The following is a 22,594-nucleotide window of genomic DNA, read 5'->3' as shown; positions in this document are numbered from 1 at the left end:
TGTCCATTATTAGGGAATGCCATTCTTAAGGACTGATTTTATCTGCATTACGTTGTTTGTTGACAATGCTGGTAACAGTGAACTTTGTTTCTGCAGCTCACAAATGCTTTTTTACATCTGCAAGAAATTGACTAGCCATCAAATGCTTAGTAGCACAGAAATTCTCAAATGGTTGCGGGAAATTCTGATCTGCAGGAATAAATTTCTTCTTAAAAATAAGGTAAGCAAAATGACATCTCTCATAATGGAAGAATATTTGGAATGGTAATGAGAAGAGATTAAGGAAATGTTTATTAGCCAAATTAAGTCCTAATTCAGCTCCTCTCTCCTACAGTCTTCAAGGGAAATTTTGTGCAGAAGACAATGGCTGACAAATCAACTCTTTAAAAATTATTCTGAGCCTTTAGCCTTAAAGCCACAATCCTGATAAAGTCTAGCTGAGTTAATCAGGACTCTGTGGGGCAGTGCTAGGAGGAGTGGGGGCTGCTATAACCAAAGAAGATTGAGTAACAACATAGTCTAGCTCTCCTCTCAAGTTCATACATAAGACTTGAAGCCTATGGCTAGGCTAATCCAGAGAATGTTATCTATCTGTATATGTAAAGAAACTGAAGGGAAGAGATTGAGGGCCCTCAATCTAGGTTTATTTATATTTCTGCGAGAAAGCTTTTACCTCTTGAAAATATCAGGCATCTTCTTCCTTGGGGTTGAGTGAAAAGTTTTGATCCTGAGCTATTGAAGTATGGTGACAAGGTTTTGGGGGCTAGAGAAGAGCCTTAATTTTTTTTTAACATAAAGTTTCTATAATTAGTCAATTAAAAAGTTCTTCTATTACAGCATAGTTTTAGGAGTACTTGATTCAGTGAATTTTTATCCATTTCTAGAATGGATAAAATCTATGAGAAATCTTAAATGTATCAAATGCGTATGCTTTTCAGTGTACCATGCAGCTTGTTAAATTTTCTTTGTTTAGAAATGGGCTAATGGTAAGTTGGATTTATTTATATCTGGCTTATCTTAATGTGTTAATATCGTGGAATTTGGCATTATTCCAAAGATAAGGAACAAGATGTTTCATGTTTCATGCCCTTGCCTGTGGTATAATTCTCTGGAGTTACAGGCATTAGTAATCCAGTAATGAATCTGTAGTCTTCTGGTCAGTGAGGTCACTCTTATATATGGCTTATATACCAGTGTTAATTCTGGTCCAGAGGAACTTAATCTCAAAAGAGTCAACTTCCAGTTATCCTGACTATAGCACAGGATATAAATCTTATGGGAGGCAATCTTAGTCGTTTTTAATTGACCGAGAAGTCAATTTATATTTTTCATGTGGTAGCTTTATGTTGTTGATGTTTTACTTGTGTCTCTGTTAAACCTAGAAACGTTAATTTACATTTCTAGAATCTGTTGATTCTGATGATTTGAAGAGTGGAAAACTGAGAGGAGTTTCAGAGATATTGAGGAAACATTATTTGTACTATTGGGTTTCTAGTGAATGTTCTTCAATGTGAGGGGAACAGGAGTTGGAAGGAGAGGTTTTCCAGGATAGTCTCAAACAGAAAGACAACTTATGTTAAATATTTATTTCTCTTGGTTATCAGTACTTTGAAAAGGCTTATTTTTTCTTTCTAGCAAGCAGATAGAAGTTCCTGTCACTTTCTCTTCCTTTATGGAGTAGGATGTGATGTTCCTTCAAGTGGAAATCCCAGTCAGGTGTCCATGGATCATGAAGAATTACTACGTACTTGTACTCCTGGAACCTCTCTCCGAAAGGGAAAAGGAAATTCATCCATGGTAAGGAGTTTCTTTTGTAGTTTTCTTGTATCGTCATCTGTGCTCTGTATTTTTTTCCGAATGAACTTGGGTAAATTTCAACTAGGTAATATAGCATAGTGAAGAACTGCTTAGCTTGTAGTTCTGTTACTGCTCTTTGTGGACCCTCAGGCAAGTTCCTAACATCTCTGTGATTCAGTTCCTTGACTTTAAAATGGGGATAATAATAATTTCTGCCCCAGAATTGTTGTGAGGATTAAATGAGATTATGTGTAAACAGCACTTGATTTTTTTTTTTTTTAATTTATTTATTTATTTATGGCTGTGTTGGGTCTTTGTTTCTGTGCGAGGGCTTTCTCTAGTTGTGGCAAGCGGGGGCCACTCTTCATCGCGGTGCGCGGGCCTCTCACTATCGCGGCCTCTCTTGTTGCAGAGCACAGGCTCCAGACGCACAGGCTCAGTAATTGTGGCTCACGGGCCCAGCTGCTCTGCGGCATGTGGGATCTTCCCAGACCAGGGCTCGAACCCGTGTCCCCTGCATTAGCAGGCAGATTCTCAACCACTGCGCCACCAGGGAAGCCCCAGCACTTGATTTTTTGACACTTTTAAGCTTTAACTGATAACTATAATTATTATAACTCTCTATCCCATAAGAAAGACCATTCATACCCCAGAAGTTTAAAAGTTCTGTGAACTAAAAAGAGTACAGATTTACTGGGGAAAAAAGCATGTTGCTTGATGTTATGCGTAAGTGTTTTCATGACTTCTGTGTCCATAATTCCCTTTAAAAATAAATCATAATACAAGTGAAAATATCAAATGATTAGAGTTTCTTTTTCAGACCAAAGCTTTTTTTTTTAATCCATAATTTACAACATAATCTTCAGTTGAAGGAAAAAAAAACAACTACTAAGCAGTGTGGTATTTACTCTTGTCTTACCTGCAGAATTTGCATTCATTTTGTAAATGAGGATTTCTCTATTTCGTGTTTTGGGAATATGTTATCCAGAGCCCAATGTATCTTCTACAGTAATGTTCAGTTCTTATTCATGTCCTTTGTTAAGTCAGTTTTGCAGCATGATTATTTTATTTCTTTCCTCAGGGTGGATAGAATTTCATGTTACTTCCTCTTCCTTTGTCGTTTATCATTGACTGAGAAGTGTATTATATTTTTCATTGAGTAGATTTATGTTGTGCCTGTTTTATTTGTGTTCATATTAGACTTAATCTACATTTCTGGGATCTGGAAAGGATACCTATTCTAGTTGAAATTGAACAGATAGTAGTATTGTGTTGGTCCAAATAATCTGAGTTCTCATTCAGGCGAGATATTTTGAGGTTTGAAAATCCTATCATGGTTAAAGGGGAAAAGCTCTTGTGGGTTATTGTATGCAGACGTATCTGGTACACAGCTTGTTGTATTATTGGGTTTTGTAAGTAAAATTATGTAAGTTGCAAATATTTGCCTCCCACTCCTGACTCCCAGGACAGTGCAGCAGGCTACAGCGGAACCCCGCCAATATGCCGACAAGCCCAGACCAAACTAGAAGTGGCCCTGTACATGTTTCTGTGGAGCCCTGACACTGAAGCTGTTCTGGTTGCCATGTCCTGTTTTCGTCACCTCTGTGAGGAAGCGGATATCCGTTGTGGGGTGGATGAAGTGTCAGTGCACAACTTCTTGCCCAACTATAACACATTCATGGAGTTTGCCTCTGTCAGCAATATGATGTCAACAGGTAAATCATGGGTAATGTTTTTTCACTCAGTCTGCCTTGAATCACGTGACGTCTGATTGCTCTAGGAACATAGGAATGTATTTAAGATTACTACTTTGTAAGTTTACAGGGCTAATTCAGATAGCTTACCTGAAATCCTTTTCTGCACAAGGTAAGGTGAAAGTAAATAGTATCTGAAATAAGTTGTTAATTTCTCACTGAGTTTTTAATATGCCATATACATTTGTTTAAAAACTGGCAGTATAAATTGCTTTCGGTTATAGATTATATAATTTACTCTGCCGGAACTGTATGTAGTGAAGTTTTAAAAACATTGGCACATGTTATGAGTAAGTTTAGGTGGGAGTAGCTATTTTAGGCTGTGGACATTGTGGGGTCCCAGTTAAGTGCCCCTTTCCTGTGAGGCTGGTAAAAGGAAGTGTTCACCTTTATCATTTGAAGTATTCATTCCGCTCCTCCTATTCTGCCTTTGGGTTGGGCTTGCCAGGTTCTCCGTTGGCAAGCAGGGCTCTAAGTGCAGTAGGTTGACTTGTTGTTGTCTTTGCTTAGGAAGAGCAGCACTTCAGAAAAGAGTTATGGCATTACTACGGCGAATTGAGCATCCCACTGCAGGAAACACTGAGGTATGCCCTTGGCAACAGAAATATCCCTCTCAGGCCCCCACCCTCAATTTTAGAAGCCTTGTGTTATGCGTATGTGACCAGGAATAGCTTTTGAAGCAAATCTAAGATATGCGCATATTACAAGTAGGATATTATAATATGCACCAGGTTTGAGACCTGCCTATTACTGACAGATTTTTAGCTCTAGGTTTAAAGTTGCTTTCAAGTGGTAATTACCTTCATTTCAGGCTTGGGAAGATACACATGCAAAGTGGGAACAAGCTACAAAACTAATCCTCAACTACCCAAAAGCCAAAATGGAAGATGGCCAGGTGAGTTTGTGAAGTTGATTTTGTCTATTGATTGATCTCCTAAACATATGTACTTTACTTCATCTTTTGTGAGTGACCTCTTAATGTAATAAGTATGTAGATGTCTTAAGACTGATATTTAGTTGTGGTTAATCTAAACCTGCACTAATATGGTAGCCACTAGCCACTAGTCAAATTAAAGTTTAATTTAAAATTAAAAACAATTAAAATTCAGTTTCTCTGTCATTCAATAGCCACATGTGGAAGTTGACTACTCTATTGGACAGCGTAGATATTAAATGTTTCCATCATTGCAGAAATATTGGACAGCTCTGAGCTAGAGATGATTTATGGTAGGACCATTTCTTTCCCCTCTTTTCTTTCTCTTTCTCCATCAGAGTATTTCACAGAATTTTCAGGAAAGGAGCGACAAAGATAGAGAAAAATAAATTAAAATTGAAACGATACATTTTACTATTTTATTAGGTATTCTAATTAAGGGATCTGGTGGCCAGAAGATTGAACCATAGGTTAAATGAAGTTTTAAAATTTGGGCATTTCATTCATCAGCTGTAATCATCTGTTACCCTGGACATTTACAATTGATATTTCTGTATGTTTGATTTGTAATGGCCATATTGTTCTCATTATTAGGTGTTTTAGAAAAACTCATTAGTCTCCCATTGTTTTTTTCTTGTCATGCTTCATTAGAACAAGAAAAAAAGTTATGTTTTTGTGAAGCAAAAATCTGTACCTAATATCATTATTGGGAGAGGGACACGTGGCTTTAAACTGAAAGCTTTTTTTTTTTTGGTAGCTGTTTTGTTGAGATATAATTCACATACCATAAAATTCACCTGTTTAAAATGTATGATTCAGTGGTTTTTAGTATATGCAGAGTTGTGCAGCCACCACCGCAATTTAATAAAAACCTACACCCGTTAGCTATCATTCCCTAACCTTCCCCGGCACCTCTGCCGCCAGCCCTCAGCCCTAGGCAACCACTAAGCTACTTTCTGTCTGAGTAGACTTGCCAATTCTGGACATTTCATATAAATGGAATCACGCAACATGTGGTCTCTAGTGACTGGTTTCTTTCACTTGGCATAATGTTTGCAAGGTTCATTCATGTAAATCAAAGCTTTTTAAAAGAAATTTGATATCCTGTGTTGATTATATTAGTCTATGATAAAAATATTTTAGTGGCTCTTTAAAAATGTATATGATAATCTTAAGTTTGGGTTTTTTTACTTAAAAAATTTTTTTTTGCATCTTTCGCATAGTTTTTTAAAATTGAAGTATACATTCAAAAATATGTGTAAATCAAAGTGACAGTGCAAAATATTAGGAGGTGAACATACCTGTGCAACCAGCACCCACATCAAGAAAGAAATCATTACCAGCATCCCAGAAGCTTTCATTGTGCCCCTTCCAGTCACTAATGACCAAGAGTAACCATTATCCTGATTGAATACAGTCATTTTCCTGTTGTTAAACTTATATAAACAGAGCAGTAGAAGTATACTCTAATATCTGGCTTCTTTCACTTAACATAATGTTTGTGAGATTCAGCCACACTATTTCGTGCAGTTGTAGTTCATTTGTTATTATTGCAATATATTATTTTGTTTAACAGTCCTCAATTTAATTTTTCTTTTCTATTCTTTTTTGGCATTGGATAGTTATACAACGACTAGTTATTTTGAATAGTGCTGCTATGAACATTCTTGAATGTGTCTTTTGCTGACCTTATAGATGTATTTCTGTAAGGCACACACTTAACAGTGGAATTGCTGGGTCACAGGGTACGCAGATGCACATATGGGGAATATAAATGGATATAATCACATTAAAAAACTGTTTGACAGTTTCACAAAAACTTTTAAAAGATAACTAACATTTTAAAATGAACTGCCATAATATCTGTGTAAATGATCAAATATCATCCAGCCATGAAAAGCATTCCTTTTAAAGAGTATATACAAAATGAGGGAATTGATCCACTAACAGGGGTCTGTTATTAGTGGTTTCTTATACCTGCACGAACAAGCAATTTTTCTGTTGGGATTGTTCAAATTATAACCCTTTAAAGACCAAAAGTAGGAAATAAAATATTGTACATACTTTTTCTAATTCAACTAGATAAATATTTTGAAGCACTTAAATATTCAATAAAATTAGACATTTATATCAGGCCTGGGCAGAGCTAAGCTGAAAATATATAATATGGTACAATATGATGTAATATAATATATTCAGTTAATAACTGAATTCTCTATGTCAGAGAATGGGACAACATTATCAAAACAGTATAAGACAAGGGAAACCTGAAATTGTACCAGTGGAACAGAATTGAAAATCAAGAAACTTGTGGTAATCATTTGAGCCCCGATAAGAAGTATATAAATATATAGCAGAATTCAAACTAGAGAAGAAACACCAATCTAATTCTTTATGCACTATAAAAGTCAAAACACAAAAGATTCCCCAGATGAAAGAACAGTGTCATAATCAAAATGTTTATATTTCAGCTTCAGTTTAACGTCACTTATTTAGCTTCTTTTATATACACTGTGACACAGTTTAAGAACATTTAACTGTAATTTGAAACCAGAGTAATCACCACTATGTTCCCAGAGTTAAGAAGAGAATAAGTATTACTATTACTCCTTTGTTTCTGTTGGAGATGATCTAATCAAGAAAAGTGCCGAAAAGTTCTGATAAAAGCAAGACAGTGATAAAATATTGGGTTGGCCGAAAAGTTCGTTGGGTTTTAAGGACATTTTTCATTTTCACCAAGAACTTTATTGAACAACATATTCATTAACCGAACAAACTTTTTGACCAGCCCAGTATGAACCCTGTAAGGGAAGTCTTTAAACCTAATATGAAAACCACAATTACTAAAAAATAGGTTGATAATGGTACATTAAATGCTATGAATTCACCACACCTAGTTGATAAGAATACACAAAATGAACTTTGACTACTGCATAAAAAATTTTTAAATTCCTATTTACCTGTTGTTTCCTAAATTTTCAAGGCAACCTTCAATGAATCTCATTCAGATCTATCTGTAAACCAACATACTAAGCAACAGAGAAGTTTCTCTGCTTCATTTATTAATCCTTCAGAAAGATTAACTGTATCATCATCTTGGACTGTATCGCACCACAAGGTGTTTCCTTTCTTGCAAACAATATCCAAATTAATGTCTTTCACAGAATTACTGTTGAATTGATGTTTATGAATTATAGGTCCTTGATTAAGATGTTCATGGTAAATAGATGCTACATTGGCAAGATGTTGTTAGAGATGAGATGGTAGCTCTGCCTATGAAATGAATCTGAACTAGCTCCTCTTCACACCCAGATTCTTCACTATCAAAATCAGCCATATTTTTTTCTGATTTTGCACTGACCTGGGAGCTACTGCAACTGACATCATCTGTACTTAGCTTATCATCAGCCACATGCCCATCATGGTAGTGATGACGATGTGGTGGTGGTGGTAGTGATGCTGAATTTAGTGATGCTAAATTGCCGACAAGCAAATAATTCATTTCCAATCGTCTCCCAAGAAAGTCCCCAGTGCGTGTAATACTGCAAGATTCCTGAGATCCTTGTGCTATATGAGCAGCATTCATTTCCTCTGAAATATGTTCTGGGTCTTCAGCGTGTGAACAGGCATCCAGCATTTGTATTTGATTATCTACTGATGGCATTGGCTCAGTGTTAAAAAACAGGTCCTTTCCTGTTCCATTGCTTGCTGATGGGCCTTGGGAATCCCCTAAGCAAATGCCTGCTTGACTTTCTAACTTTCTGTTCCAAAGATCCGTACCACAACTACTTTTAAGAGGATTATGACCATGATCTTCATCTTCTTGAAGGGCTTCAAATCTGCAGTGTCTTCTGACTGTACCTCATTGCCAGAGCGCTCAGCTGACTGGCTTGCATTACTAGAATTCACCTCATTGCTAGATCCATTACTGTTGCTTCTAGGACCACTGCTTCCATCTTCACCACTGTTGGCAGTTTTGTCAGAACTTCCTTGCTTGGATTTCTTTGTGTCTGAAAGTTGCTGTTGCATCTGTTTCGTTCTGTGTGTAAGTTGCTCATCCATTTCAATATCACTGCCTCCATTCTGATGAGTTTCACTGTCATTGCTGCTTTGAGGACTAACTACAGGTGACCAAGGTGATGGAGCTGGTCTTCTGAGCTCTTCTTCCTCTTTCTTATTTTCAATGGGAAGATTAATAAAGATGCCAAAGAACTGTTTAGGTAGCTGAGCCTTAGCGGCTAATACATTATTCTATAATGTGTTAATTAACATCAATGCCAAGTATAATGTCTGTTCAGTACGAACACTTGGCTGAAGAGCTGAAACCAGATTAAGAAGATGTCTAAGTGGTACTGGATCCAAATTCTTGACGAATAAAGGAAATAAATCAGCATATACCAACTACAGTGTTTTCAGCTGTGCTGCAGCCCAAATGTAGTCAATATGCTAAGTACTCAGTCATCCTTCCGCTGCTAAAAAAAATTCAGTCACTGACAGTGTTTGATAATCTCAGTATGAAATTCAGTCCATATATATGCTCTACAACATTGTTGCTTATAAGCCAGTCTGCAAGTTCTTTTGCAATGGACTTTCTATGGCTGATGCTAGTGACTCATTATTGCATATATCGTTGAAGGTGTGAAGGTGATTCATTATCTGACTGAGCCTAGTCAACCTCTTAGTCAAAATAGATCACGTAAAGTACTTAAATGCAAGATCTAGGCTTACTTTATCAAAGCATAGCGTTGTATCCAATGGTTCTTTCACTGTGCTACACATTAAGTCATCCATATTGTGAGCCCCACTCTGTCTTAACTCCTGATCAGGGAACTTGCATAAATACCTGATAATGTAGGTCCTAAAAGAGGTAATGTGCTACATGACAGCAGAGATATGTAGCCATATTCTAATACTAGATACAACTGTAGTAAATCCATGTGCTGTAAGAAATGGTAAAGTTTTAAGAGTCCCATATTCAAAGCAGTCATTCATGAGAGGTCATTTTCCCCATAAAACAGACATACCTAATGAAACAAATGCAGTGGTACTTCTACATCATCCATGTCACAGATTATCCCTAATATGTTGCTTTCTTAGGTTGATATATCCTCTATAGTTAAGGTGAGTATTATGCTTGCAAGCAGTTGGGAAATTGAATCTGAAAAATTTTTGCTACACATAGTAAGTTTTTCTTTCTCATCTCTGTTCCGTAAACTAAAAGAACCAGAACTCCTGGAAGATTCCTCCTCTGTCAGGTTACAAATTCTTTTAGAGTATTATTTTTTTCTATTGACTTTTTATCTTTCTATCCTCCTTCATTACACTCTTTTCTATATTCAGTGGTTCTTCCACTTGGTTACTCTCATCTTGCCATGTGGGAATCTGTAAGATCTTCTGTAAGAGCGTATGGAAAAATCCGAATGAACTTTTTGGCCAGCCCAATATGTTAATAGTAGTACAATGTTTACAAAGCTGATCCCAGAGCACTTGAACTTCAGCAATCACTAAGTTATTAAGTGCACACACTACTTGGTTAAAAATCTCCAAATGCTTATATTCCTTGAAGCAGCACAGATATGGCCTCTGTGTCCAGGAATTGATATAAGCAAATGTTTTGAAAGTATGTTCCTTCCTGAACTGCAGTCCATTACCACCTTCTGTATCTGATACTGGATATACGTGTATCACTACCTTCAATTCTGTAACTTAAGACTCATCCATCCTCAAGCAGTAAGATACCTTGATGTGACTAGAAATTACAGAGTGAAGACTTGGATTTTTTAAATGTAAAAAATGTTCTTTTGTCATGGAAGAAATGTTGGACAAAACGTAATTTGTCAAATCTCTCAACCAATTTAGGTTGAATTCATGCTTTCCATAAAAATTTTGTGTTTAGGCTGCTGAAAGCCTTCACAAGACCATTGTTAAGAGGCGAATGTCTCATGTGAGTGGAGGAGGATCCATAGATTTGTCTGACACGGACTCCCTACAAGAATGGATCAACATGACTGGCTTCCTTTGTGCCCTTGGGGGAGTATGCCTGCAGCAGAGAAGCAATTCTGGCCTGGCAACCTATAGCCCACCCATGGGCCCAGTCAGTGAACGCAAGGGTTCCATGATTTCAGTGATGTCCTCAGAGGGAAACACAGATACACCTGTCAGCAGATTTATGGATCGGCTGCTATCCTTAATGGTCTGTAACCATGAGAAAGTGGGACTTCAAATACGGACCAATGTTAAGGATCTGGTGGGTCTAGAATTGAGTCCTGCTCTTTATCCAATGCTCTTTAACAAACTGAAGAATACCATCAGCAAGTTTTTTGACTCCCAAGGACAGGTAAAGTGTTCTCTGTTTTATTTTTCACCCTTCCCTGTGAATAGAGTGACTCATTTGAAATAATGAAGCCTTTTCCTTTTAGATTATTTAATTTTGATACTGGCATGAACTTTCACTTATAATTTTAAAAAAATAGATGAAAACATTGCAAAAAGAAGAATCGTCTAATGTAGGAATCAATTTGCTTTTTAGGGACTCTAGTGCATGGGCGTGCCTGGGGTTAACAGTGTCTTGGGTATGGATATGGGTGTCTGTGTGTATCTGTGTGCACGTTTGGATATGTGCCATGGTTGAATTTCTGCATGGGTATGACATCTAGATCAGGCAGCTTCATCTCTCTGTGGTCTCTCTGCTGTGCATTGATTCCCAAATCAATTCCCAATGTTTTGTTCTTCGTATAGGTTTTATTGACTGACACCAATACTCAGTTCGTGGAGCAAACCATAGCTATAATGAAGAACTTACTAGATAATCATACTGAAGGCAGCTCTGAACATCTGGGGCAAGCTAGCATTGAAACAATGATGTTAAATCTGGTCAGGTAAGCATTCTACTGAAGTGTAGCAGACACACACTGGTATCGGTAGTTAGTAGTGAAATAATTTGCCATCCTTTTCTCTGTTGCACCCAAATTAGGGTGTAATAATAAGGTAATTAGAAGTTATATATGTTCTCATATAAACAAAATGAAAATCTTATAGTTCTTATGGTTACATTTAATCATTTTACTTAGAGATGAAAGCATTTAGGAAATCTTCTCTTTTGTTTATATCGGATCATTTTTTTTTTAATGCTTCTGTGTCTAGGTATGTTCGTGTGCTTGGGAATATGGTCCATGCAATTCAAATAAAAACGAAACTGTGTCAGTTAGTGGAGGTAATGATGGCAAGGAGAGACGACCTCTCATTTTGTCAAGAGATGAAATTTAGGTGAGTTCTCAAAAAAGCAAAGTTAAGTCTTGTAAATCTTATTATGTTGAGTGAAGTACAGAAAAATAGTGGGCACCTGGTTATCATGGGAAGTGGGGAAGGTGAAAAAGGAGCATTTTATGTGTGTGTGTGTGTGTTTTTCTCTTCATATCTTTTCAAATTTCCCAAACCCTTGTGCCCATGACAGTGCTCCCTTTTTCTAAAATTATACTACACTTGAGCCAAGAATTTGATTTTGTATCCAAATGGATACCATAGCTAAGGGCTGATGTGGTGGATCAGTACCCAGGTAGCTTATGTTTGTGCCCTTCTCACTGTTAAATTTGTAATAGCAGTATCTCTTTTATGAAATTGTCATGTTGCTTGGGTGATTTGGAAAATTACTTGAACTATTAAAAATTCTTATATGACTAAAAGTGTATGTGTGACTTTAAAAAAGCTGTGTCCTGTTTTCTTTTTCTCTGCCGTTCTATAGGAATAAGATGGTAGAATACCTGACAGATTGGGTTATGGGAACATCAAACCAAGCGGCAGATGATGATGTAAAATGTCTTACAAGGTAAAAAACAAAAAAAGACCTTTAACTAAGTATTAGCAGGTTTACTCTAGGTGTTAGTACTACTTCATTATAGTTTGTATACATATATTTTGTGTGTTTTGAAATTGTTTTTTGGGATATCAAGCTTTTGCATTTGAATTATATAAAGATACTAATCTTTATTATTTCTTTTTCTTTTTAACTAAAAGACTTTCAGTAAAAACAAATGTGAGAGAGTGTTATGTTTGGAAAGTTTGTGTTGTCTGTTTAGGGAGGATGGTCTACAGTTGGAAAATAAGGTATATAAAACCTTAGATTGTTTTTATTTTTTGATTGGATAAAGATATTATTTGAGGAACTTAGTCGTTTTGAGTCTTTCTAAAATGTAATTGCTTAAGTTTGCTCTAATGATAAACACTTACTGCAATGTGTCAGAAGTATTTAAACATTATGAATTACACAAAAACCATTCACATATATTTCTTTGGCCAGCCTTGGTTCCATAGTACGTGCTTTGAATTTAAGGTAGTCATTTTGCCAAGATTACTTTGTAGAAAGTTATTATCGCCCTCTCCCCAACTTGAAATGTCTTGGCATTCTGGGCTCTGCATATTAACTCAGATTATTTAGGTTTTCGTAGTAATTTGTTTAATGAAATAGGTAGCTATTAAAGTTTGTGTCTGTTAGGAAGAAGTTTATTTGAGGGGAAGGTGGAGTGGAAGAACCTGAAAGATTTGTGGTCTTTAAACTTTTTTTTTCTTCAGAGATTTGGACCAGGCAAGCATGGAAGCAGTAGTTTCACTCCTGGCTGGTCTTCCGCTGCAGCCTGAGGAAGGAGATGGTGTGGAATTGATGGAAGCCAAATCACAGTTATTTCTTAAGTAAATTTCAGTCACCAAAAATACAAAGGAAAAAGCAAAGCCCCACACACAACAAAACAAAGTGTAACCAAAGTAGCAAATGATTATATTGAGAAAATGGACTTCAATTGCTTTGTTTTTATGGCCATCGGCCGCTGTCTCACAAAATATAACATGTGCTTGAAGCAGTATTATCCATGATAGGGCTGGTATAGGAAGTCCTATACCAGAGCCACTCATGGGATGCACATGTGTTTTGTGGTTTGTTTTTTTTTTCTTTTCTACTGAACACTCTGTATTTTTTTTTTCCACACACACACACTGTATTTTATTTTTACAAGAGATAAATAAACTGACACCAAGCATTGTAAATGGATGACCACAACAAAAGCAACAATGATTGCAATTACCAAACACGAAACACACTCATACTATGTCATAATATTGACATTCAGTCCAGTAATCCAGTGTTTTGTGGTTTTTAAAGAAAATAATTTGATTGGTGAATTTTTAAAAATTAATTAATTTATTTATTTTTGGCTGCATTGGGTCTTGGTTGCTGGGCGTGGGCTTTTTCTAGTTGTGGCGAGTGGGGACTACTCTTCGTTGCAGTGTGCGGGCTTCTCGTTGTGGTGGCTTCTCTTGTTGTGGAGCATGGGCTCTAGGCGTGTGGGCTTCAGTAGTTGTGGCACGTGGGCTCAGTAGTTGTGGCTCGCAGGCTCTAGAGTGCAGGCTCAGTAGTTGTGGCGCACAGGCTTAGTTGCTCTGCGGTATGTGGGATCTTCCCGGACCAGGGCTCGAACCTGTGTCCCCTGCATTGGCAGGCGGATTCTTAACCACAGCGCCACCAGAGAAGTCCGATTGGTGAATTTTTATTGACAGTAAAACCCAGATCACCTCCTTAAGTCATTTAAAACGTTATTGTCTAAACTGTTTGGACCACTAATTTTTATATTCTAAACATTAAAAGTGATGCATTTACCAGGAAACACTGCATCTATTTGGTGTTTATATTATGAAATATGTACTGAGCTTTGTCAGGATAAAATCATATTCAACACAAAACACTTCATAATGAGCCATGCTGGCTGATTACCCCAAGACTGGAGAGAAGCAGATACCCAGAGCCACTCATGTGATGCAGATGTGATGGTTTCAGAATGTCTGATTAGCTGTCTGGTTGATGCGGCCTTCACTGGGTAAGGGTCAGTCTTTTTATTTCTCAGGTATTTCACATTGTTTATGAACCTTTTGAATGACTGTAGTGAAGTTGAAGATGAAAATGCACAAACAGGTGGCAGGAAACGTGGCATGTCTCGGAGGCTGGCGTCACTGAGGCACTGTACAGTCCTGGCAATGTCAAACTTACTCAATGCTAACGTGGACAGTGGCCTCATGCACTCCATAGGTGAGATAAAATGAAAGCTTCATTTAGAAATTTAAAACCTAGAGAACTGGCATGTAAGACAAGTGGAATTACTTCAGAAAGACCATGTTAGTAAATTTGCATCTGTCTGTCCATATCAGGTTTAGGTTATCACAAAGATCTCCAGACAAGAGCTACATTTATGGAAGTTCTGACAAAAATCCTTCAACAAGGCACAGAATTTGACACACTTGCAGAAACGGTGTTGGCAGATCGTTTTGAGAGACTGGTGGAGTTGGTCACAATGATGGGTGATCAAGGAGAGCTCCCAATAGCTATGGCTCTGGCCAATGTGGTCCCTTGTTCTCAGTGGGTAAGTTCATTGAGTAAGAGCAGAAGAGCAGTGCCTGGCACATAGCAGATGCTTCAAAATTCATTCATTCAATGAATTTTTTTAAATTGAAGTATAGTTGATTGACAGTGTTTCAGGTGTACAGCAAAGTGATTGAGTCATATATATATATTCTTTTTCAGATTCTTTTCCATTATAGGTTATTAAAAGATACTGGATATAGTTCCCTGTGCTATACAGTAGGTCCTTGTTTATCTGTTTTCTGTATAGTAGTGTGTATCAATGAATTGAATTAATTGCTAAAACTTTTAGAGCTGGAAGAAACTTCAGATATTATTTGAGTGATTTTCAGCTGTGGAAAGTGGTTGGCTCTTCTAGCCCTCACTAGATTTCTTAAATATGAGGATCTTATTTCACATATTTAAAGTAAAACTCAAACTCCTTACCTGACCCACTGAAAAATTCCATTTGAACACTCATCAAAAGAAAATTAAAACCCCTGATCTGGTCTGGTGTCTTCATATATTAAATGAGATAATTAGGGTTAAATCTCATATATAGTTGTTTAGTAATGCTAGAACTAGAATTCAAGGCTTATGCCTGTTTACTATTGATATATCTCTAGTTCACAACTCTTGTTTTCTGTAATGCGTTATACAATTTTTAAAAAATTTAACCACTCTTATTTGCATTTGAAATTGTGACATTGCTTGTTTTAAATACAGAAGACATAATATGGCTATTTGGCATCTCTTAATAAAAAATTTCCTAGAACCATATCATTTTTGGTAACATATGCTAAACATTTGAGAAAGATTGTCCCTTTCCATGTTAAAAAGCTGTTTAGTTTATACTGTAGAGAAAATGATTTCATTTCATTTCATTTTAGTAAATTATATCTAATTTATAATTATATCTATAATTATATCTAATTATATCTAATCTGTTGTTGCCTGTAGATGTGTTTCTGCTTAAAAGCTGTAGGATCTTATTCTTCATACTTACAGTGAAACTCAAACTCTTTACCCTGGTCTACAAGGCTCTACCCAGCCTGGGCCCTGCCTCATCTCTGACATCATCTTATGCCATTTTCCTTCTTGTTCACCAGACTGAAACCACGCTGGCCATCAAACATGTTAGGCTTATTTCTACCCTTGAGCACCCTTGCTGCTGCTGCTGCCTAGAATACTTATTCCCTGGTCTCTTGTTATTCACGTTTCAAGTCAGATATCACTTTCCTAGTGAGGTCTTTTCTGGCCATCCAATCAAAACCACACCCCCAGTCATTTTATTCCATTCCTTGTTATATTTTCTTTGCAGCAGTTATTTACTATGTGAAATTATCTTGTTTATTTGATTGCTTGGTCTCATTCCACCACAATGTGAGCTACATGAGAGCAGACTGTGTCTATGTTGTTTACTGCTGTAGTTCCAGGTCTTGAAGTACAGCCTGGCATATAACAATGACTCAGTAAGTAATTGTTTAATGAATGAAGATGGAATCCTGCTTGTAGCTAGGGAGTTAGAAAAAGGAAATTGTTGAAATCCTCTTGAAGCCTAACATTAGTTCACGAATCTTCATATATTTTGAAAATGGATATTCTGAGTTACCTTTTAGCACCTACCTATAATTAGCGCTAAAAATTATCAGTAATTTTTTCAATAAAATAGAATTAGTTAAGTCCAAGAGGCTTTAATCGTTTTGTTTTCTTTCAGTAAATCATTTCTTATGTGTTTTATACTAACTGACTTTTTTTTTAGAGAAGGACTTTTATATTAGGCCAGATCTATTCGAACTGTATCTAAACAAAATACAAGATAACTTTAAAAATTTTAAGTCTATTTTGTAAATTTAAATTCTGGTGCTTATATGAAAATTCAACTATCATTTATAAAGCCAGACACTTTTAAAAAATGCAAAAATACAAAACAACACTACTCTTCACAGATTTTTGTTGTTGTTTTGGAAAATATAATTATTTTTCCAAAAAATATTGTTTATGCTAACATATTATAGATTTATGATGTTATTTTTATTTATGTTATTCTTAAATAAATTAAAATACTATAAAAATAAATAAATAAATTCTGGTGCTTAAAGTTTTCAGAATTTTGCAGGGGAGGGATTAGAGTGGAAAAAACTAGCACAGCAGTCTAAAAATAGTTTTATTTTGTAACTGAATTATCTCTCTTAATTATACTTGGCTTTAAACTGGAGGATAGAATTTTTATATCTAGTCAATTATGTATTGTGTAACTGTAGGAAGTATAGCAGAGTATTGGGTCGTATTTGGCTTCAGTTATCTGTGGTTAGGATTGTTAAATTTTTTCCTTTACTCGAATAACAGATTATAATAATCCTGGGACCAGACAAGAATTAGAGGAGCTACAGGCCATGATCCTGGCTTTGTTGTCACTGATTGAAGTTTGGGCCATCTTATTATGGTTACCCCTGTTCTCTCTAAATCTCTTCCCAACATGCATGGTTAAACAGTGATTTACTATCACATTCATTTTTCTCGAGTGTACCAAAAGATACTTTACTGTGGGGAATTATGAGGCTTATCATTTAGGAACTAGATGCAAATTAGCCACCCATCCCCACTTTGTATGTAAATCTGGCTTATCTTTTGGTTCTGAATGCACAGCCTAGGTCTTTTTCCTGACTTGCTGAAAATCCTGTAGTTTTTCCATTTTTGTTGTTTCTTGCCTAGCCCGTGTTCAGTGTTCACTGAGTTTCCCTGACCATATGAGAAGAGAGTAGAGCTCTGTGGTCACCGAAGTCTTATTCGCCCTCGTTGATTTTCTAAGAAAATGATCTGTGCATATCAAATTCTTTGCCATCATCTTCTATTTCTGTTTTCTTTTATTTTGTCATAGAATTTGAACTGAATCCTGGATTTTTTTTGTCTTCTGGTAAAGCCTTGGCCTCGCTTACCTTTTATCATTTAATCCTTAGAGTTAGCAGCTACTGTAGGTGTATAGAAATAGTCATCTGTCATAGACAGATATACACAGATAAATCCCAGGGGAAAACTTAATCAGTCACCATATACCTCAGTTCAGCAGGTGGTTTATCAGCTTTGGATTTGCCTTTCAGTTTTCTGCTTAAGGAAAAATGGAACTGTTTACACTGACACAATTTTATTTTGTTCCCAGGATGAACTAGCTCGAGTTCTAGTGACTCTATTTGACTCTCGGCATTTACTCTACCAACTGCTCTGGAACATGTTTTCTAAGGAAGTAGAATTGGCAGACTCCATGCAGACTCTTTTCCGAGGCAACAGCTTGGCCAGTAAAATAATGACCTTCTGTTTCAAGGTTTCTATCCATTTATCTTTTTTTTTTTTTTTTTGGTGCCAGAGGTATGCCAAACAGTGATTATGTACAGACTGTACAGAGCAGAATGTCTTCTTTAATGCAAGATATTTGGAGCAGGCATAATAAATTCCTACTTGTGTATTTCTTTAGGTATATGGTGCTACCTACCTACAGAAACTCCTGGATCCTTTATTACGGATTGTGATCACATCCTCTGATTGGCAGCATGTTAGCTTTGAAGTAGATCCTACCAGGTGTGTCATCCTCTCATCTGCAACAGCTCTCCATTTTTTCATTTCCACTACATGAGGCAAGGCCCTCATAATTTCTCCCCTTGATTCTTAAGATTAGTCTTTAATTATAAAAGTTACACACAAACACATTTTTCTTTTCTTTTCTTTTTTTTAATATTTATTTATTTGGTTGCGCTGGGTCTTAGTTGCAGCAGGCAGGCTCCCTAGTTGGGGCTTGCGGGCTCCTTAGTTGCGGCATGCATGTGGGATCTAGTTCCCTGACCAGGGATCGAACCCGGGCCCCCGGCACTGGGACCACGGAGTCCCAACCACTGCACCACCAGGGAAGTCCCTCAAATACATTTTTCTTAAAGAAAGTTACAAATAACATTAAAGGTGTCTTTGACTATCACCTCTAGAGACATAGCACTGTTACTAGTTAGGCTGTTCTTCTGTCCTTTTTTCAATCCATTTGCATATACATATTTCTAGTGGTAGAAACTATATTATAATGTGGGCACTTAATATAAATGGTAAGATATTATCAATATATACATGTTTTTGCAACTTTTTTTTTTTAACATAATCCTGTATCTTAGATCATTCTTTGTCAGTATAGAAGGATAATGAATCTGATTCTTTTTAACTGCTGCATAATATTTTGTGGTTTGGCAATATCATAATTTATTTAGCCAATGCCATATCGATCCCATTGACTTTTTAATTAATTAATTAATTAATTAATATTTGGCTGCATTGGGTCTTTGTTGCTGCGTGCGGGCTTTCTCTAGCTGTGGCGAGCGGGGGCTACTCTTCGTTGCGGCACATGGACTCTAGGCACGCAGTCTTCAGTGGTTGCGGCACGTGCGTGGGCTTAGTTGCTCCGTGGCATGCGGGATCTTCCCGGACCAGGGCTTGAACCCGTGTCCTCTGCATTGGCAGGCAGATTCTTAATCACCGTGCCACCTGGGAAGTCCCAAACCCATTGACTTTTGTAGTAACTTTCTAATTATTGTCCTAGCATTATCTTTTTATTTGCAGATCATTTACTGCAGGAATTATTCTGAAACCTAAAATTTTTTGTCACTTTTTTTCTTAGAAACCATCAGTTGTTCCCCATTGACTGCAAGAAAAAAACTCATCTGACTATAATCCACATCACTACTTGTTATTCTTTCATGTGATCTCTGTACTTTAACTCCAGTGAAATATGCGCATGTTGTACATTTTTAAAGTGGCTTGACAACGTGGGGTTCATTGGGATTAGAGTTGCCTAATAAGTAATACCCATTTTCCCCCCACCAAGTTCAAAACCAAAAGGTCAGAGGGAGGGAGGGATGGGAGGGAAGCACGCAGGAATCAGCTATCTCCTTTATTTCTGATAAAAATGATTAAAGAGCGGGGCTTTAGATCCTGTGGGCATATAGTATAGGCTTGCTAATACATCACCTTGAATTGGAATCATCTTCCCCATCCCTTGCACAGCTGGGTAAACTACAGGCTTCCATCACAGGGACTGGCAAGCTTTTTATCACAAGTGGAGAGAAGACCAGATTATGTCTTTTCTGCAGGCAGACATATCTAGAATGGAGAGGATGGCACTGAACTGAGCATGCTTGACTCTGTTTTTTTTTTAATCTATCTCGCTCTTCCTCCTATAATGAGGATTGACTTAGGAGAAGGGAAAGAGGCCAAGGGGTAATGTAAGGTGCATTATAAAAACCACCATCTCCATGAAGCTTTCTACCTGTCCCCACGGTATCTGGCTTATAGTTGGCATTTCATAAATATTTGTTGAATGAAATTTTAAACACTTATGCTTGCTTTTTCTAAGCCACATCTCTTGTCTTTCAGTTAGGACCTTAACATTATTTTATTTTTTATTTTCAAGTTCAGAGCTTCTTGATGGTTTCTCTTCCTAAATAATTTTATTTGGCAACTTCGTATCAGTTATTTTTGGCTCTGCCTTTGCTGAAGTATCAACTGTAATATCTAATCAGAACTCTGGCACCTAAATTAACCAGTTATTGTTAAAATGGTTAAAAAGTTGTAGTTTAAAACTTAAAAGCAACATTCTTTTAATGTCATCTTGTATTTTGTTACCATTTAGCAATTTCACTTTCTAAAGGGTAAAAATTACTTAGAGAGTGAACTACTGCCTGAAAGAAATCTACTGTACTAAGTACTTTGGTACAGAGAAGGAAACTAGATGACAAACTTCCTATATTCAGGTTACTTAAAATCAAGTTGACGTCTTTTCTGACATGTAGAGGGCTTGGAAGTTGACACTGCTATGTTCACAACAAGAAAAAGCTGAAAACAGAAAATCAGCAACTCTTCTTAGATTCATCAGAGAATTGAAGGGCACCCCCCCCCCACCAAAAAAAAGGGGAAAAACTGGCGTGACAGCCAAATTCAGAGAATCCCAGCTTACAGGGAGAAACAGCTGCTGGAGTCAGTAACTGGTAGGAACACTTAGGCTGTAATAGACAACTTGCTGGAGGTTGAGCGTGGATTAGCTTGAGAATGAAAGCTCCTGGGGGCCCTGTGTCAGGGGGACCCCCACACTTCTGTGAGTTTGACCTCTAGAAACCCTACCAGGTTCTCATGGTGAAGATGGAAGAAAAGTCCCCTTGCGCTCTGGGCAGGGGAAGGGGAAAAGTAACCATTTTGTAATATGCGCATAGTGTTCTGTTCTCCCTTACAAAGGCCTGCCTTTAAGGGAAACTATCAGAGCCTTATCTGACCTGGAGGATGGGCAGTTACCCAACTTCAGCCTCCTCTAGCCTTCCTGACTCACATAAGGGGAGAAAAAAGCCTAAGAAATTCTTCTGAAGGTCACAGCCCAGCCACTCTGTCCCAATAAAACAATGGAGATATAAGCATAAGATTATAGACTGCTTCCTCTCCCCAGTACCTCACTACTACATCAACAGGACTCCAGTGTATTAAAAGTGGGTTACAACCGAGAGCTTCAACACAGAGACTCTAAGAAGAAATTCCTAGGGAAAACTAGGGAATCCTAGACAACTAGGTAGACAAAAACAAGGACACTGGAAGAAATTGACACCTATAGCTACAGCAAACATTAAACACAACCTAAGTCCTAGCCAGATTAACATATAACCTTACACTAAAGACCTCTTTGTTTCTGTTCCTGCTACCCATTATGTCTTAGGTCTTTCAACAAAAAAACTACAAAGCATGCTAAAAAGCAATAAAAATCGCAGTCTCAAGAGACAAAGCGAGCATCAGAACTAGACTCAGATGTGACAGATTTTGGAATTATCTGACAAGGATTAAAATAACTATAATTAATATGTTAAGGGCTCTATGGAAAAAAAGTGGACAACATGCAAGAACCGGTGGGTGATTTAAACAGAGATGGAAACTCTAAGAAAGAATCAAAAGGAAATGCTAGAAATCAAAAACATCATAACAGAAAGGAAAAATGCCTTTGGATGGGCTTATCAGTAGACTGGACACAAATGGGAAAAGAATTAGTGAACTTGAAGATATGTCAATAGAAATTTCCAAAACTGAAATGCAAAGAAAAAGAAAAACTAAATGGAAATGAAAGTACATCTTATCAGAATGTGTGGAATGTAGTGAAATGTAGTATTTACAGCGTTAAATGCATGTATTAGAAAAGAAGAACGATCTAAAATGAATGGCCTAAACTTTCACCTTAGAAAATTAGAGAAAGTTCAGTATAAACCTAAAGCAAGCAGAAGGAAAGAAATAAAAATTAGAAATCAATGAAATTAAAAAACAGAAAAACAATAGGATAAAAAAACAAAAACAAAAGCTGATTGAAAATCAAAGGGAAAAATTTTTGTACACACAAACACTTAATTGAACACAAAGCTTCATTATAGATCAGAATTAATGGAATAGCCAATAAGTTATCATTGGCATGTGGGAGGCAGGAGGGATAGATGTATCAGAGGGACATCTGAAACAGACCAGCAGCACACCTGCTGCTGTGTTGACTCATTAAGAAAAAGTTCCCACAAAGTAGACGAGAACTGTCAAGGTTTCTAGGAATCTCTTCTAGCCCTGTTAAATATATTGTTAATCTTTTCTTTCATACGCAAAGCTTCTATGCCCTCCATATCTCAGATTTGAGTTACTATTGTAGCTTCTTAAGTGATCTCCCTGCATAAAGCCCCC

General features: G+C 36.9%; 1 protein-coding gene across 4 annotated transcripts in view; it reads left to right on the top strand.

Annotated features, from left to right (window-relative positions):
• Positions 1–22,594, top strand: part of NF1 (neurofibromin 1) — a 261,374-nt gene that overhangs the window by 119,340 nt on the left and 119,440 nt on the right. For all 4 annotated transcript variants that reach the window (XM_036837703.1, XM_036837701.1, XM_036837704.1 and 1 more), the window contains 14 exons: positions 97–220; positions 1,636–1,797; positions 3,263–3,512; positions 4,062–4,135; positions 4,363–4,446; positions 10,382–10,822; positions 11,224–11,363; positions 11,629–11,751; positions 12,227–12,310; positions 13,054–13,170; positions 14,376–14,557; positions 14,677–14,888; positions 18,027–18,188; positions 18,339–18,442. In XM_036837703.1, the coding sequence (XP_036693598.1) occupies positions 97–220; positions 1,636–1,797; positions 3,263–3,512; positions 4,062–4,135; positions 4,363–4,446; positions 10,382–10,822; positions 11,224–11,363; positions 11,629–11,751; positions 12,227–12,310; positions 13,054–13,170; positions 14,376–14,557; positions 14,677–14,888; positions 18,027–18,188; positions 18,339–18,442 (2,259 nt within the window). The remainder of the gene's footprint in view (positions 1–96; positions 221–1,635; positions 1,798–3,262; positions 3,513–4,061; positions 4,136–4,362; positions 4,447–10,381; positions 10,823–11,223; positions 11,364–11,628; positions 11,752–12,226; positions 12,311–13,053; positions 13,171–14,375; positions 14,558–14,676; positions 14,889–18,026; positions 18,189–18,338; positions 18,443–22,594) is intronic.

This window comes from Balaenoptera musculus, chromosome 20, assembly GCF_009873245.2.
Source record: "Balaenoptera musculus isolate JJ_BM4_2016_0621 chromosome 20, mBalMus1.pri.v3, whole genome shotgun sequence".
Classification (NCBI taxonomy): domain Eukaryota; kingdom Metazoa; phylum Chordata; class Mammalia; order Artiodactyla; family Balaenopteridae; genus Balaenoptera; species Balaenoptera musculus.
Note: the sequence above shows the minus strand (reverse complement) of the source record. Positions and strands in the feature narration are given on the sequence as shown.